Source organism: Podarcis tiliguerta, assembly GCF_965153285.1.
Source record: "Podarcis tiliguerta genome assembly, chromosome: 12".
Taxonomy (NCBI): domain Eukaryota; kingdom Metazoa; phylum Chordata; class Lepidosauria; order Squamata; family Lacertidae; genus Podarcis; species Podarcis tiliguerta.
Window position 1 is genome coordinate 33,386,543 of NC_139545.1, and position 17,434 is coordinate 33,403,976.

Here is a 17,434-nt window from a genome sequence, read left to right on the forward strand (position 1 = left end):
ACTACTCTGTATTTCATTCCCAGAAATGTGCCTGTTTGCAGTACTACTTAGTTCAGGAGCTTTAATAAATGTATAGTTCTCATGATCACATTTACTGGTTTAAAACAAGTATTTATTATTCAGGAAGACCTCTGGAAATGATAAGTAACTAGGAGATTCCTAAATTTCCTTTCAGCAGGCTTAGGAAAGATTCACTAAAATCTTTTGGTGAATGGCCTGGTAGTCATCTGGCAGGATGAAGATAGTATGTCATATCTTGGCTGATGCTCACATTCAATTTTGGCGTGGTAAGATCATCACCATGTTCTCCTTTTTTTTATCTTATCAGTTTAGAGTGGCCTGTGTATTTTCCTGGAAAGAGTATCAAGGGTAAAGCTTGAGAACTAGCTCCTTAACATACCCTGTCAACTGTCAAAAGTGAATTCATAAGAATTTTTCACTGTGTGAGATTGGTGAGCTTATATCACCATTCCCACAACAATTCATGTTGAAATAGAATATGTAGAAATTAGTATTCAGAATGACCTTGGCATAGTTAACCTTTGTCTCGTACAACTTTCATCTGGGAGCTTTCCTTTCTTCTCCCAGTCTCCTATCCTGGGATATCTTCCTTTCTCTGCCTCTCACACAGGGTCTTTTACCTGCCAACCATCACATTTTTAGTGTTATGAAAAGAAACTAAAATGTAGAATTGTAGATGGAGACTTATGGAATGGTACAGGTGACAAAACAGGTGCGTTTCCCCCCATTTGTATGCATTTGAACATGTAAAAGACAGAAGCAGTAAACATGATCACCAAATATCTGTGAATATTCTGTGTTACTTTGGTTCAGATTTTAATATTTATTGGTCATTATAGTGATCCGATTCATTTTTTTTTTTTTAAAAATGCTACAAAACTCAACCCTTCGGTTGAGCAATTAAATGTCTTGTGTGTAAATTATCATGTTGGATTAAAGCAGATGTGGGCATCCTGTGACTCCAGATGCAGGACTCCCATCAGCCCCAGCTGGCATCCTCAGTGGCCAGGGATGATTGGAGTTCTACCGCAACAGCATCTGAAAGACCGCAGGTTCCACACTCTTGGATTAATGCATTTCAAATGTGAAATTGATTAAGGAGGCTCAAAAGCCTTGAGAGCTTGCAGGTCAAAGCTCTTGTGACTGTGCCAAACACCCCTGTCACCCTTGCATTTAAGTCTTGTAAACTCTGCAGGTGTGAATACAGGAGACGGCACCTTTTCAAGGCACTGCTCTCAAGAAATTTGCATCAGGTTTTTAATAAATCTTTTTGGTTTTATGATTCCTCATGTTAAAAACTGTTCTGGGTGCTTTATGAGTAGAAGAATGGTGTATAAATAATATATTATTTACTAACTACATGCTTTTATTTGTCAAATGTTAATAGCCTATTTCTGTTGTGCAAATTCTAATAACATAGAGACTTATGTTTATCAGCTTGCTCATAATCCACCCTATATGAAAAGTTAGTCTTACTAATGTAATTCCTGTTGATTTATGAGGTAGAGTAGGACTACGAGAGAGGAGGGGGAGCCCCTGGAGCTGCGTGAGTCCTCTGGCCACTTCATGTGTTTACAGCAAATTTCTGCAGCAGGAAGCTTTGTGTATCTAGATGTTTCCCATATGAATGGGACTCTTGATCTTCCAGGGTCTTTATTCCGTGGAAAGCCTCCATGAATACACAAGGCTCCCCATTGCAGCACTTTCCTGCAAACATATAATAATAATAATTTAATAATAATAATAATTTATTTATTCCCCAGGCACTCTGGGCAGCTCCCAACAGAATTGATTATGTTGATGATGATAAAAATGTGCATTAAGGCAAATGTGCATTAAGAGGGCTGTTTGTGTATCTAGGTACACAAGCATAGGTACACTTATCGGAACCATGTGCATGTTTATTCAGGAGTAAGGCTCACTACCTTAAATGGGGCTTACCTACTGTATATATATCCTAAGTGTATATATAGGGTGCCCTGTCTATATATTTAAGCTGTGCAAAAATGACATACTTTGTTTCTCATCAAAACTCTCAATTGCTTACCCTTAGGACATGATGTTTCAACTCCTACGAGGGCTTGATTTTCTGCATTCGCACAGAGTGGTCCACCGTGATCTGAAACCGCAAAACATTCTAGTCACCAGCAATGGGCAGATAAAATTAGCCGACTTTGGCCTTGCAAGGATCTACAGTTTTCAAATGGCTCTTACATCTGTGGTAAGTTTCAATGTGTTCTTTCTTTAAATCTAATTTCAGGATTTAGTTTTGCATAGATGTTCTTTGGTCGCTATTTTAGAACAACTAAATAAAGCAAAAGATAGGTGTTACTATTTGAGAAGCGTTACAGTTGAACTTTATCTGAAGCGATTGCCATTACTGCAGAGTGGTAAATTATTCCTACAAATTGCTGAAACCGACTGCTCAGTCCTGTACTTGTTTCCGTGGAAGTAAGTTCATGAAAAGTCCAGTGTACAAAGAATCAAAGCCTGATTGACATTCCAAGACGATATACAAAGGTGGACTTCCCTGAATATTATCCTTTTTTTATCTTTTCCTACTTCATTAAACTGTTTTAATATGCAGTGACTGCACATTACACAGGAGGTATAGTACAGTTGGCATTTTTCCTCCCCTTCTGAATCACATCTTGATAGTGCTTAGAAGGAGGCCTGCAAGTTTCTTAAAAGATAATGTAGCAGTTGCTGCTTTGCTCAGCAGGCGATGTGAGTAGAGTGCACAAGAGGGAGAAAAATAAAATATGGCACCATGGGCTTGTTTACATGACTACTTGTAACCTGGTTGTGCATCAGTCAATTCCCATTTGTTTATGGCATTGGAGTAGGAAAAATGTGAGATATTATTTCCTTGGTCTCGTGATGATATTTGGATCATCATATTAGTCAAACAAGAATTTAAAAATATAAACGGGGTCCACTATGTGTCCCACTGTCAGTTTTTTTAAAAAGATTGTGCTCTCCAAGCATGAGCAAAAAACCCCACCTGCCTCTCAAGCAAACCTTACAGTTCTAAAATGTGGGAAGTGCAAGAGAATTTGTGGCAGATCTGAGCCTTAAGCTTCCTAGTAATCTTAAAGGGCAGCTCCTGAGACACAAAGGAACATATGAAAGCTGCCTTATACTGAGTCACACCATTGGCCCATCTAACTCAATGGCTCTCCTGGATTTCAAACCGGGAGTCTCTCCTCACCCTACCTCATGCATGCAAAGGATATGCTTCATCACTGATCTACAGTCCTTCCTGGACATCCCATATGTCAGGGTCTTATTATAGAAGTGGCCTTAACACTATATGCAAATGATAAAGAATACCCCTAGCTTATAGCTACAGTCTGCTTCTTAAATAAACAAGGTCAGGTCCAGGTATATATGTTGGCATGTGGAGTTTGTCTGCTGCAGCAGAAGTTGACTTTAGTTAAATGAACCCTTGCTTGGAGCATACCTTTAGTTGAAAGGTATTCAAACTAAGGCTTTGGTATAAAATAAGAAAGCTTATGTTTATTAAAGGAAGTACACTCTTGATAGGAAAGCATTCTGTAGTCCTAGCTGCCTATCTTGTTGGAGAAATGAAGAAAGCTATGCTTGTCCCTTTATTCTCAGAAGACAAATCCAAACTGACCACTTGCCTCAAGGTCCAGAGAAAGTGTGTGGGGAAGAGCAGGAAACTGTAAACAGGATGCAACCTAAGACTTACTGGTCATCAAAGAGATAAAGGTACAGAGATAGGAAGCTGGAAATCTTATCTCTCTCAACCCATGCAAACCTCTCTCAGCCAGCTGACTTGCATCCAGACTTCCAACATCATTTGGGAACAATGATATAGAACATTGCACTTCTGACACTGCTCCAAACCTTACGAGGACTCCTGTGTGCCATATGGATCCTGTGGTTTAGTTGCACATTGACACAGCTGATGCATAAAATCTCCATTCATAGTATAGTACAGTGTTTCCCAGCCGTGGGCCTGCAGTTTTTTTTTTTGGACTACAATCCCCATCATCCCTGACCACTGGTCTTGCTAGGTAGGGATGATTGGAGTTGTAGTCCAAAAGCAGTTGGAGACCCAAGTTTGGGAAACGCTGATATAATAGAACTGTAGGTAGCACCTAATAGGTCATCTAGTCCAACCTCCTGCTCTAAATCATCATCATTTTCCAGCTAATGGTTCCCTTGCAGATATCTGTCCAAACTGTCCAGAGAAAATGACTTCACGTTGCTGAGCTTATCTAAATCATCAGGAAGCTCTTCCTAATGTTTAACCTAAACTCTTCTCCCCAGAGTTTAGAGTCTTCACTTCTGTTCTTCACCTTGAGAGTGAACAATTTGTGAGTCACTTAACAGATGTTTCTATACAGGACTGAATACCTCATGTTCTAGGAGCTGTGCACGTAATGAAGTTATAGAAAGTCCCCTGTCAGGGTTATCATTGTGATCAGTCAACATGTGAACTCTCTGTCATTTCCTACAGCGGTGCAGTATATTGAGGCCAGATAAAGAATTATTTCTTGAAGTATCAGTTCTTTCCCAAGATACATCCTCATTCTCTGACTACAAAGGAACTCCTCTAGTGGAACAGAAAGAGCCGTGAAAGTAAGGCAGCATAAAGAACTGATCCAGCCTAGTTGACTGGGTGCTGCAAACCGATAACTTCAAAGTATTTTAGCTGCAATGATTACTTCCCAAATAGTAAAGCATTCTTTTGGCAGGTAAACCTTCTGGGCATATTTCTGTCATTTGTAATCCCTTGATGCTTCCTCTGATAAATGAATGAAAGCCTCAGAATAAATCGACACATGTTTATGTAGAGAATACCAGTCCCGGAGCTAGGAAATCTGAGCAATTGATAGTCCTATGTTGAACATCTGGGCTTGTTCTCAAAAGCAGAACAATGGGGACAAGTATTCAGTGTCATGTGGAGTTAAACTGTTCTGCAAGTGTTGGTGCTGGCTCTTGGGAAAGCTTTGATTAGAAGAGGCGGGAACTGTTCAAATCTTTGGAGATCTTCTGCCAATTGGATTTGATTGTGCTACACAGGATAGACCAATGGCTTGACTTGATATGGTACAAATGGACATGATAGGTTGCTTCATTCTGGGGGGTATAGGAGAAATGGCATCAAAAATTGCAATGAATGCAGTGAGCTTGCTTGCTTATTTATTTATTTATTTATTGGGGGGGGGGGATAAGGTACAGCCCAGTTTACCCAGTTTATCTAAAGCCACAATGTTGATATGATCAGACGTTTGTTTCAATGACAGTTTGGTTTACATGCTATTTTATTCCAAGAATGGCACTCCTGATATTGTTGAACTACAGCTGACATCAGCCTCAGTCAGCCTGTCGTGGAACGAGTACCCTGCCAGAAAGGGTCACCAACATAATTAAAGGGATAGCCTTTTATTTATTTATTTTTATACATTCATATTGTGCCTTTCTTCCATTGTGGAACTCGGTTGGGGGTGTATGTGGTTCCCAGGTTCTTAACCTATCCGAATACTGACCAGACCCTGTCTTGCATAGCTTCAACAAGGTGGTGGCCTCACGTGCCTTCAGGCCATACGCTGAACCATCTACATATTCTTCAAGTTTACTCTTATTAATAAATCAGAGAAGCTATGGCCCTCCAGATGTTGCTGGACTAAAACTATTTATCATCCCTGATCAGTGGTCATGCTCGCTGGGACAGCTGGGTGTTGGAGTCCAGTTATATTTGGAGGCTTCTCAGATTCCTAAGATCAGCAGTATACAGTCAAGTTCATATAATCAGCAGTAGAGTTCATATATTAACATATATAGTTAATATATGTCTATTCAACTGTATTTTTCATCCCACGTGTGATTTCACTCTCCTTTACTGAAGATATACCATTTGCTGTATTTGTATGGCACTGCTATGGTTAACGAATACCCAATCTGAAACTTCAATGCAACAAAGGCATGGATAGTTTTAAACAATTTGTTTCATTACAAGCTATCTTTACCTTATGTAATTCGAACGGTAGAAATTTTAAATAAGTAGAGTCCCATCCATCGTATCAGTTCTTGTGGGAAAATATGCTTCAGTGACTTACTGGCACTGGCGATGGAATGTGGCATTTAAAAGTACCTTTTTACAGTGGGAAAGAATTTGGTCGAGAATAAACAGTCTGACCTTGTTAAATGGACCAAAGTCTGTACAGATCCTAGTTCCAGAAAGCTAGTTTCTACTAGACTGTGAAAGAAAGCTCAGTTTGCAATTAATGCCATTAGGAGTGGGAAGGCTTTGGAGAATCCTGCGCACTGTGTAAAGCTAAATGTTTCACATCAAAACTGTGGAATTAAAAAGCCATATATAGCATTATTGTCTTCATATAATCATGTTTGAGAGACGTGATTTATATTTGTATTTGGAAATAGAAATTGAAAATCAATAATAATAATAATAATAATAATAATAATAATAATAATAATAATAATATTTTCCACCCCCTTTTGTGGAATGCTCTCCCCGGGGAGGTTCCGCTAGCCTTCATTATACACCTTTAGGCACCAGGCAAAAACGTTCCTCTTTAACCAGGTCTTTGGCTGATTGACATCCAATGCCCTTTTAAATGTGCTGTAGAAGGGGGATTATTGGTTTGTTTCTGTTCTTATTTTTATTATGCATTTTGTGTTTTTTATATTGTGATTTTATGTTGTGAACCGCCCTGAGGTCTACGTGCATAGGGCAGTATGAAAATGTAATAAATAAATAAAAATATGAGAATCCGGACCATAGGAAGCAGCCTTATTTCAAGTCAGACCACAGTTCTGGAGAGGTGGTTCAGGCAGGAGTCTTCCCCATCCCTACCTAGGGATACCAGGGATTGAACCTGCAAAATGTATGCTCTCTCACTGAAGCTGTGGTATACAGAAGTTCTTAGAAAAATACAGATCTACTTCGTTTTGCAGCACTAGCAACAGAACTCTGAGACATCCCAAAGCCCTTCAGCTGTATAGATTAGGAGTCATATGATGCAAGAATCCGCAGAAATTAATTTGCTGTTTCAGACAATTATCCTGAAGGGATCTTCCTAAGTAAACATTCTAAATATCAAAAGAGTGAGAAAATAAAATATATACTGAGTACTTTGATAAATAGTTATTTCCCCTAATGAATATGTTAATTCACATTAAACTTCCACCCTACATCTTCTACATTGAAGACAGACACAAAGGATTCATTCAGCTTCTCTTCAGCATCCTTTTCCTCCTTTTGGACACCTTTGACTCCCTTGTTGTCCAAAGGGCCAACTGCCTCCCTTAGCCGGTTTCCTGTTCCTAATATATTTAAAGAATTTTTTTATTGTTGGTCTTTTAGTTTTAGTCAAGAAAGCGAACTGTGGTATATTAACATAAGATGGTTTTAGCTCGGTACAAGTCAAGAGTTAGGGTAGAGTTTACCTTTGGCCAAGTTTAAAGGCCGTATTAAAACAAAGCAAAACAGAAACAGCAGCAAAGAATGCTTCTTTTGAATCTCTGCATTGTTTCCAGATTTTTATAACCAGTGTAAACATTACCTGAACTTTATCTGAGCTTCCTGAATTGCCTTTCATTTTGTAACACCAGCATTTACCATACAAAGGTTGACATAGTTGCCAAGAGCAAGCAAACCTGCCTCACCAAGGAAGCTTAGCATTGAACAGATTGTATATTTGCAACCATTCTCAATGTAGTAACTTTCTGAAAGCTACAAGCACAGTAGAAGACTGCAAACCAATAGCTGTTCTTGCCTTTCCCATCCTTTCTAAATGTTATTTGGGTTATCGTTGGACAACCATAGTGATCATTTGACTTAGACTGGATATGGGCATCTTACCACAACTCCCCAATGCTTTCAGATCCCGACGACTAAAGTGCTTTCCCCTACAAGGCCCTTTTCTATTTCTGATTTAAACTAATCAGATTGTAGAATCATCTTTCTACACCAGCTGGATCTAAGAAAGTTCCCACTGATTTTTGTTGTTGTTGAAATCACTACAAATGACATTTGCATATGCATAGCCTGACCTCCATAACTGCACCAGTGCTTAGGCATAGATTTGAATATACAGAGCATTTGGCCTCTCAGAAAAGAGGAGGAAGTGGTGCAGTTTTAAAAGGAAAACCTTAATAATCACAGGCACGAGAGGAGAAGGAATGGAGTATTGATTTGCCATGGTAGCCCTAAATTTAAATGTTTTGTCTCCTTGAATCTCTCCTTGGCATCCAGGTTCCTTTAGCCCAGGTGTGAGTTGGGGGGGGAGTGTATTCAGTTTCTTAATTGATCATAAGGCATTCGATTTTCTTTTTATATCCCTGCTGCTTGGTTTATTGCATAGCTGAAATTCTTTCCCAGTGAATATGTGAAATATTATAGCCTGGATTAGCAATTAATGTCACAGATGACATACCTTTGTTCTACACATTACTGAAGGTAGGTGTCCAACAAGGAACTTTTCCATCTCAATGATTTTTTTTAAAGCCAACCACAAGACATTCCTAATAGGTAAAGACAAGTGGGAACCCGTGAAAAAATTTCCATTGTTTGTGCACTTTGCTCCTGTCTTTCACATTGATGTTGCTGCATTCCCATCCCCTTTCCGTGCATGGGTGAAATATGGGGTCTTCTTTTAGCTCTGTGATTTAGATTTCAAATTTCTGTTCACTGCATGAACAATTCTGGTGGTTTTGATGTATCTGAAGTATATGAACTACATAAGATGGCACAGACAGTGGGAAGGGCTGTAGCTCGGTGGTAGAGCGTTTGCCTCGCATGCAAAAAGTTTCAGGTTCAATCCTGGCATCTCCAGGTAGGGCAGGGGAGACAAAAACAAAATAGGACTAATAAAATAATACTAGTTACTCTGACCTGGTTTGCATGTCACATTAAAGCATAGTTAAAATAAACCATGGTTTAATGTGAGCAAGCAGCGGGCTGGTGGTGGCTGTTACTGAAATATTGGACCACCACTGCTCCTTCTGCTACTGGGAAATGTGTAATGGTCTGGCTTGTCATGTTGACTAAATCTAGGCTTGTGATTTGTTTCCTTCAAACTAGCCACATTCAGTAAGCCAAGAACAAACTTTACACGTATATTTTGTAGTAATACTACTAGCGTTATGCCCATATTGCATGGCCTTAACAGTGGGGGATTTGGAAACTATGGCAATTGCTCAAGTGTCCGGAAAACTGTGTGGGATTGTCATACTAACTGGTTTTACACATCAGTCATAGCTTAGTAGCAAGTGAAGCGAATGAAGAGTGAGTCTGGTTTGTTGTTGGATCCTGGGGGAGAGGGGATGGCTGTATGCGTCAGTAGATTAGCCGGCTGATTAAGAAGAGGAAGTATATGTTGTAATTGCATGTTGATGAAAAGAGTTTTTAATCTCCCATTGCTATTATATCTGGAGCGAGGGGGAGGGGAAACATGGGGGGAGGGGTGGGGAATCTATTTAAAATACCAGACTAATTAATACATTCAAGAGAATGTTACAGACATATTTATAAGCCCTGGAATTTCCCCTCCTGTTTAGCTCTGCCTGCAACCATGCATAATGGCAATCTGTGGTCCATTCCGTATCCCAAAGAGCAAGCGGATGGAGGTGCAGGGTGGGGAGGGGGGCAGAGAGAGCTCCCTCAGTCCCCTCCCCTCTGGTCCTTTGCTGCCGGTGCTTTCCCCCCATGGCTTTTCATGTCAAGACTTCCATAATTAAAGGGAGGAAAGTAAATTAATTACATGAATATTAAAAGGTTACTCATCCGTTTTAACATTTGGTCACTAGTTGGCTAATGAAAAGGAACTCGGGGGGCTGGAGGCCTGCCATGCTGCTTCTCCGCTTTCTTTAGTAGGCCACATGCTGAAGCAATGATTGTGCGTGACAGATTCTGGAAACAAAGAGTCTGCGCGCAGCTCATCCAGACGGAGCATGCTTTGCTAAATTGCACCAATAGCAGGGTGGCCTACAGGCAAACAAAATGGTTAAACAATACATAATAAAAGTTTTTATTTGGTATTTCCTGTGAGGCCGTGCCAGTTGCCAAGGGGTGTTCTCTATTTCCACCTCTCTACACCCCCACCCCCCCACCCCCCAAAAAACTTTGGTTGTATTAATTGTTGACCACAGCTGGCAAAGAACCAAACTAGCAGGGACAGATAAGGAAGGAGGGGAGGGGAGGGGTGGGGTAATGGCATCTGGACATTGAAGAGCAGGGGGGGGGGGAGCACAAAAAATTACAGCATATATCTGGAATTTTCCAGCTAACGATGTGCGGATGTGGTAGTGCTAGAGAAAAAGAGCCAAACTGAGACTGCTTTGTTCGGTAAGAGAGAGGCCCCCTGTAACATTCCTTTTAGCTGTGTATATTTTGGCTTCAGTTGTGCAGTGTTAACTATATGCTGTGTATGGAGCACATCAGTTGTTAGCTGCATGTATATATAGCGATAGATAGATTTTGTTGCAATCGATAAAAGGCCATCTATGGCACATGAAAAATTTGGTAAAGGGACACCTGGAGCTGCTTGGGGTGTTTTGATATTTGTATAATATTAAGGGTTGGGGGCAGATGCAAAAAATGCAAGACTTCACAGCAACAGCTGCCTTTAGGGGACACACAGATGCAATGAATGCTGCCTTTTTAAAACCCATCAACGAAGTGAAAGAATTTAGAGCTAGCTGATGTAATGAAAAGACCAGTGACTTAACATAGTTGCTTGGGATAAAAATAGGAAGTGAAGAAACTGATATAACCTTTTCTGTTCTGTTCTTTATTCCTAATCATTAAGCAATTGACTCTTTGTTAAACAGGGACGTTTTACAGTATGCTGAGTGATTATTCACAATAGCCCTATCACCACCACCCCTGGCAGTAATCATAGCAAGAAAATCGGGAGCCAAAATGATTTGCTGTTGTTGTGGGGAAGACGCTGAAGGAAACCACAACAACTAATTCAAAATACGCTGTTAAAACTGCAAAAAAAAAACACCCCAGAGAAATTGAAAGAACAGAAACCAAAGGTTAAGACTCTTAAGGGTACCATATAAAATGCGTAGGTGTAAAGACGTCATCGACCTACGCCTCGGACTGCATGTTAAAGTTGCCAACTTTAGTAGCCTCCAGGAGTATCCGGCCCTCAGAAGTCAGGCTAGGATCCAAGGAGCTGCTTTAGGCATTGCCAAGGAGCTTCAGCATCCCTGTATAATTGTTGTAAACGCCGCCCTTTGAATGGGAGACTCCCATACTGTAACACATACTGCTTTTTGAGAGCCCCCTCCTTTTCATTCTGCTTGCCATGCTGCGTAGGGATCTGCCTTTTAAGAACTACTGTTGGAGAATGTTCGTAGCTTAGTGCTGGAGCATCTGCCTTGCATTTAGAAAGTCCTAGGTTACAGCATCTGCCAGGTAGAAGTGGGAGAGATTCCTGTCTGAAACCCTGGAGAGTAGCTGCCTGTCTGTGTAGACAGTACTGAGCAGGGATGGATCTAATAGTCTGACTTCATATAAACGAGAGCTTCTTACGTTCCTACATTCCTTGAGTGCCTGTAGTTTCCTGTTTCCATCATAGTAGCAGTGAAAATCTACGCAAGTTTGCTCACAAGTAAGTAGATAAATAGGTACCACTCCGGCGGGAAGGTAAACGGTGTTTCCGTGCGCTGCTCTGGTTTCACCTAATTATGCTGGCCACATGACCCAGAAAAACTGTCTGCGGACAAATGTCAGCTCCCTTGGCCAGTAAAGCGAGATGAGCGCTGCAACCCCAGAGTCGTTTGCAACTGGACTTAACTGTCAGAGATCCTTTACCTTTTTTTAAGTCTTTCTATATTGAGAGGGGCTTACTGCATAGGATTGCTCTGCCAGCCTTCTCTGGTCTATGGCACCCAGTTCAGACACCTTAGATGATAGTTTGCCCAAATCAGAGCTGCCAGATCTTCTGATTTTCTCTCTCAGGATTGTGGGTATTTTCCTAAACCATAATTGTAAAACGTTAAAACGCTTAACATTGCAGTGTACATAAAATTTAGAAAAAAGAAAAGAAAAAAAGATAGAATTACTTACAGTCCAAAAGGCTTGTACAAAATAAAGCAGGGAAAAGGAAGAGAAAACAGGAACATAATATGCAAAGATGAGGTCAGCTCATTGTCCGCTCTGTGAAACGCTTCCTATGCTCCTGAGTCATTTCTGGTTATTTTGTTTATTATTATATTAATAGCCCACATTTCCTCCAGGGAGCTTAAGGTGGAATGTATGGTTCTCCTCCACCCCTCCATTTTATTCTCACAACAACCCTTTGGGGTAGGTTAGTCTGAGAGACTGTGACAGGCCCGGGACTGCCCAATGAGCTTCATGGTTGAGTAGGGATTTGAACTCTGGTCTCTCAGGTCCTAGTCCACACTCTGACTTCTACACCTCACCGGCTCTCTTTCCATATCAGCTCCCACTGAAGAAACATCAGCATTTGAGCATTTAGCCAGCAACCTCCATAACAAAACTCTGGCTGTCACCAAGGAAAGGTAATGGGCAAAACATTTTGGAAAAGTAGGCTTCGTGATTATGAGATGTTACTTACTTGGGTGGTTGAAATCACAAACAAGTATCACAAGGTGTTGGTCCTGTCCCATCTAGATTGCTGCAAGAACGGCTGTTTTTGCAAGTGCTTGCCTGCTAAGCCTGACTGCCTTTCATTTCATTTCATTTCACTTCTTCCTTTCATACTCCTATGCTAACCTTGAATGATGAAACACCATAGGGAAAGTGTGCAGTAGAAGTTGGGAAGGGGGAAGAGCCAAGCAGGGGTAAAGACTGCCAGTCTTTTCCTTGCAGGGCTTCAAATATCTTTAAGAGCAGCATGACAGGCAGGCATCTAGCAGGTGAAGCTGTAGCTGGCTTGGAAGTTTAAATTATAGGAAAACTCACTGCAGCCAAACATTGGCAATCCTTGCAGCCGTACATGCAGGGGGATTGTAGGGGCTGAGCAGGTGTGGGAGGAAGCCACAGCAGGGAGGCTGTAGAAGTTAGATTGCTTTATAAATTAATGTGCCCATCAAGTTTTGTAGTTGGGAAAGGTTGCAGAACATGCAGCAAGTTTGGTTAGCAAGTAAAATTTCGTAAACGTTTGAGGAAAGCAATCAGCAGATGCGTAAGGCAAACTGGGAATAGAAGGGTGACTTGTTTGCTCTGCTTTGCCTATCCAAAAAAGGAGAAACTGAAATCTGCGAGGTGCACCTAACTCCTCTCTGTGTTGAATCCTCCCTTTTTGCTTCAGTCTGTCTTTAATTTCAAGACCAATTCCTTTAGTGAGAATATGCCAGGAGGAGGAATCACCACCACCAGTTCCAGCAGTGCTCATTGGCTAGGCAGGAAGAAAGCATTTCTTCCTAAATTGGATGCTTCCTTCTCTCCTGCAGACTCAATATGCTGTTTCACAACCCTGTAATCTAAAGTCCATTGTTTGCTCTTGGGAGAACCTTCACGCTTTGTGGCAAACAGAGGGGGGGGGGGGGAGAGGGAGTGTGTTGCCCGTCTACCTCTGGCTAGAGTGACCTTTTGGGAGGAGAGAAAGGGAGCTCTCTCCTGTGACCCTGATAGTCTGCTGGGAGTCTACTGTTATCCCAGCATTCCACGGCTGCCACAGCCTGACAGGTTTATGCCCGGAAGGGGGCAACTGTGCTTCCACGGGAAGGCATTTCCTTCCTAAAGCTCTTGTGCCCACAGTCTCCAAAGGGTTAACAAGGGAGCTACTTTGAAAACAGAGGCAGAAGGTCATTGGCGGCAACAGCAAAGGCTTGTGGAGCCTGCCATCGAGAGCCTTTGACCCTGCATTTCCCACCCAGGGGATTGTAAACATTGGCTTGCAGCCAGGGCGCTCTAAAGAACTCCTCTGTCCTGCCAGCATACATGGTTACAGGTTTGAGTGGAAACTGCAACACACCAGAGTTATTTCTGCATGTCCCAAGAACACTTCTGTTCCAGGGGAAGAGATGGGGTTGTGGGGGAAAGGGAGAGAAATGTGCCATCGCTATGCTGGAATTTGAAAGCACAGAGATAGGCTTGTTTCGTGGTGCTTCGCGTGTAACATAGCTGCCTTTCTTGAAAACTTCCTCAACTTGGAGGAATGTGTAGAATGCTGTCACTTTATCAGTAGCCATAAGAGCCCTTTTTATCTGGTGTTTGTTAGTAACTAGCAATATCATTCTTATCTTGCTGCCCTTTAGCTGGATGTTATGCTCTCGGACATGAGAACTAGAAACATGAAAGCGCTTATTACCTTGAACATTCTTTGGCATTGCCTTTTTGTCATTGACCCTTCAGCATGTGAAGAGAAGGTGCTTTTCCGAAATGCATAATTAAAAAAGCTTGCTCCGGATGTAGCTAAACAGGTTTTAATTTCAAGTACAATGGTTGCAACTTGAATTTTAGACATATCAGAAGCTGTGATGGGAAACTTCTGCAGGATTTTAATTAGAAGGAAGGCCAGATGTGGCCTGGCTCCTTACTTTTTGTGATGGCCCCTGTTATTGTTTCTACTTTTTTGCCAATTAATTTTTATTCATTTTCCAAATTTATAGCACATCAATGCCAAATTAAAACTAATTTAATCCAATTTTTGTCTGTTACTGTTTTTAAAAGAGTAGAGGGAAGCTATGATTTGACTAAAATTTGAGGAGTCAGGAAGTGAAGCTTGTGGGTTTTTAAATTTTAGGATTCCAACTTTTCCCTCATAATTTGTTCATTGTCTTTGTTGATCTGCTAATTTTAAAACTTTTTTGTTTGTTTGTTTGTAAATGAATAGTGTGGTTTGATAGTTTATATGGCTGTGCATGACTCCTCAGTTGTGCTTCTCAATCTTGGGAAGCATTCTACTAAATTTGGCAACTGTTGGTTCAGTTTGGAACTTTCAGGTCTATCATCTTGATTCAAAATGGTGTTAAACAGTATTCAAACATAGGCAAAAACCAACTCCTCCATCTTGGGAACTGTCATGCCACGTATGCTGATAATATCTCAAGAAGCGTCTGGATGGACAGACAGACAAACTACTTTCCAAAATACTTAGAAGGGCAACCAATAAGGTCTCTAAGGCATGCTTGGAATTAGTATGTGGTATCTAACAGTTGTCTGTGGGTGTTACAGCTTCAGATAGGCTTGACAGTGGACCAGTGTTGGCCTGCTTCTGTGGCTTTAGATAGAATGCATTATCATCTACCAATGTCTATAGATCAGTCTACTGTTAAAGCACAAGAGTATGGGTTTTTAAAAAAAGAAAAGAAAAAGGAAATTCTAGCTGAAGATGCAGAAGATGGTGATTAAATTTGATTAGATTTATATCCTGCCTTTCCTTCCAAAGGAGCACATGGCATCAAACACACAAGCGATCTAACATCTAACAACAATTTCAATACAGAACATGTCTATTTAAAAGGCCTGTCTTCAATATGTGCTGAAAAGGCAACAGAGATGGCAACCCTCACAAATGAAGTTTGTGTGGTCAAGAGTAAAGACTGGTTTGGCCAACCAGTGTACTTGATCCTCTCTGCTTGCTCGCTCTTGGTTCTAGCAAGAGAAATATTTGGTGACTAGTGCTATGTGGACTTTAGGGTGGCCAGATGCAAAAAAAAAAAAGGGGGAAAAAAAGAGCAGGTCACCTGCCCCTTGGCTACTTATGTAAAATAGGGAATGCCATCTCCTGCTTTGCATCTGGGCACCCTAACTTCACTATATTGTGACCTGCACCACTTCATCATCTAGATGAAGTCAGTATTACTAACCTAATACTATCCATTGCACTGCATACCACTGATTGCAAGGAATGCCAAGGTAAATATACTTGCCTCATGCAGAGTAAACTGTGAAAGCTATTTGAATGCATGCTTCTCCCCTCAAATTTCCCGTAGGGTGCCCTTTCTCATGAAGACCTCAAGAAGTAACCTCTCTGCTAGGAAGAGTTATCATGGCAATTCCGCACCACAGAAAAGAAAGAAACGTGAATGAACTATATATAGTTGTTTAATGGGCTTTCTAATTTTTATATGTATATTTTAAAAAATCCATTCCTATTAAAAATGGTTAGATTTTCTAGAAATGAGTGCAATACAAGCTTTGAAATATACTGGTAGTCTTACTTATGTAATCAGGAATGGTTAGAAAATTTAAACTGCAGTTCTGTCTAGTAACAATTGCATACACGTGCGTAATGCATGAGACTTGATGAAAAAAAATCACTATATCGAGATGAAGTGCCTTCCGCTAGTGTTTATATATACACATGTTCATGTGCATTGAGATACCTAGAAATACTTTAGAACAGCACCAACATTCTAGGGATGTGGTTCTTCCTAGAAATATAACATAAAGTTCTGATTAGTGTTTTGGTTAAACCATCAAAGGAAACAAACAGTTCTTATATTTAACTCTCATAGCTGTTCAATTTTTCTTTCCTTTTCAAGATTCAGATGTTGTAATGCAACACATAAAACTGTGCTTATTAAATTGGAAGTGCTGTGAAAGACAATAAGAAAATACAGTTGAAAAAATAATTCTCACACACTGAACCTTAAAAGTAATTTATGCCCCATAGAATCGAAAGTAGTGTCAGGGGTGGGATTGCCTTCACAAACTAATAATTAGAAAATATGGTTTCCTTTCTAATAACATTGTTTGGAGTGAAAGTTACCAAGTTCACAAACAATTATTTTAGTTTTGTTTAAAAGTCCTAGAACTTAGTTGCTGTTGTGAAGATGGTGCAAGGAACAGTTAAGGAAATATAAAGGTTTTCCATATCCCGGAGAGGTGAGAAAAGCAAACTGTCAAGTATAGTAATTTTAGTCTTATTAGTGAAAATCTGAACATGGTTGTTCAGATAAGTACTACTGAGTTTAATGATACTTTCCCCCTAGTAAGAATGTTTAGGATTGCTGTCTTACAAACCCTTGCAAACCCTTTTCTCAAGTAGAAGTATAATTGTACTTGAGATTAGCAAGATGCCAGGTGTCTATTGATGCTGATGTGCCCCCACCCGCTATTATCATTGACCATTGGGCATACTGACTAGGCTGATGAGACCTTTAATCCTACAACATCTGAAGAGCCACAGGTTCCCTGCAGGCACAGCATTGGACTAGAGTCTAGTTTATGTACAAGGCTATCTTTATGAATGAATTCATTCTTCAAAGAGCCCCGAACCATATAGACTAACTGCATGAATGCACTATCCTCCCTAAAGGTCAAGAGCAGTTGACAAGACACAAAATGTTCCTTTTGAGCGTACAAAGTCTTACAGTGCTGGCTATCTTCTCATAACATGAAAGCAGGTACAGCATTAACAAACACATCAGTGAAGGAAGAAGTGTAAACCAAGAAAGAATCCACGCCTCTGTTCTTTGTTTTGGTCTTATT

General features: G+C 40.6%; 1 protein-coding gene across 4 annotated transcripts in view; it reads left to right on the plus strand.

Annotated features, from left to right (window-relative positions):
• CDK6 (cyclin dependent kinase 6) overlaps positions 1-17,434 on the plus strand; it is a 102,341-nt gene that overhangs the window by 42,738 nt on the left and 42,169 nt on the right. For all 4 annotated transcript variants that reach the window (XM_083405505.1, XM_083405507.1, XM_083405506.1 and 1 more), the window contains exon 4: positions 2,075-2,242. In XM_083405505.1, the coding sequence (XP_083261631.1) occupies positions 2,075-2,242 (168 nt within the window). The remainder of the gene's footprint in view (positions 1-2,074; positions 2,243-17,434) is intronic.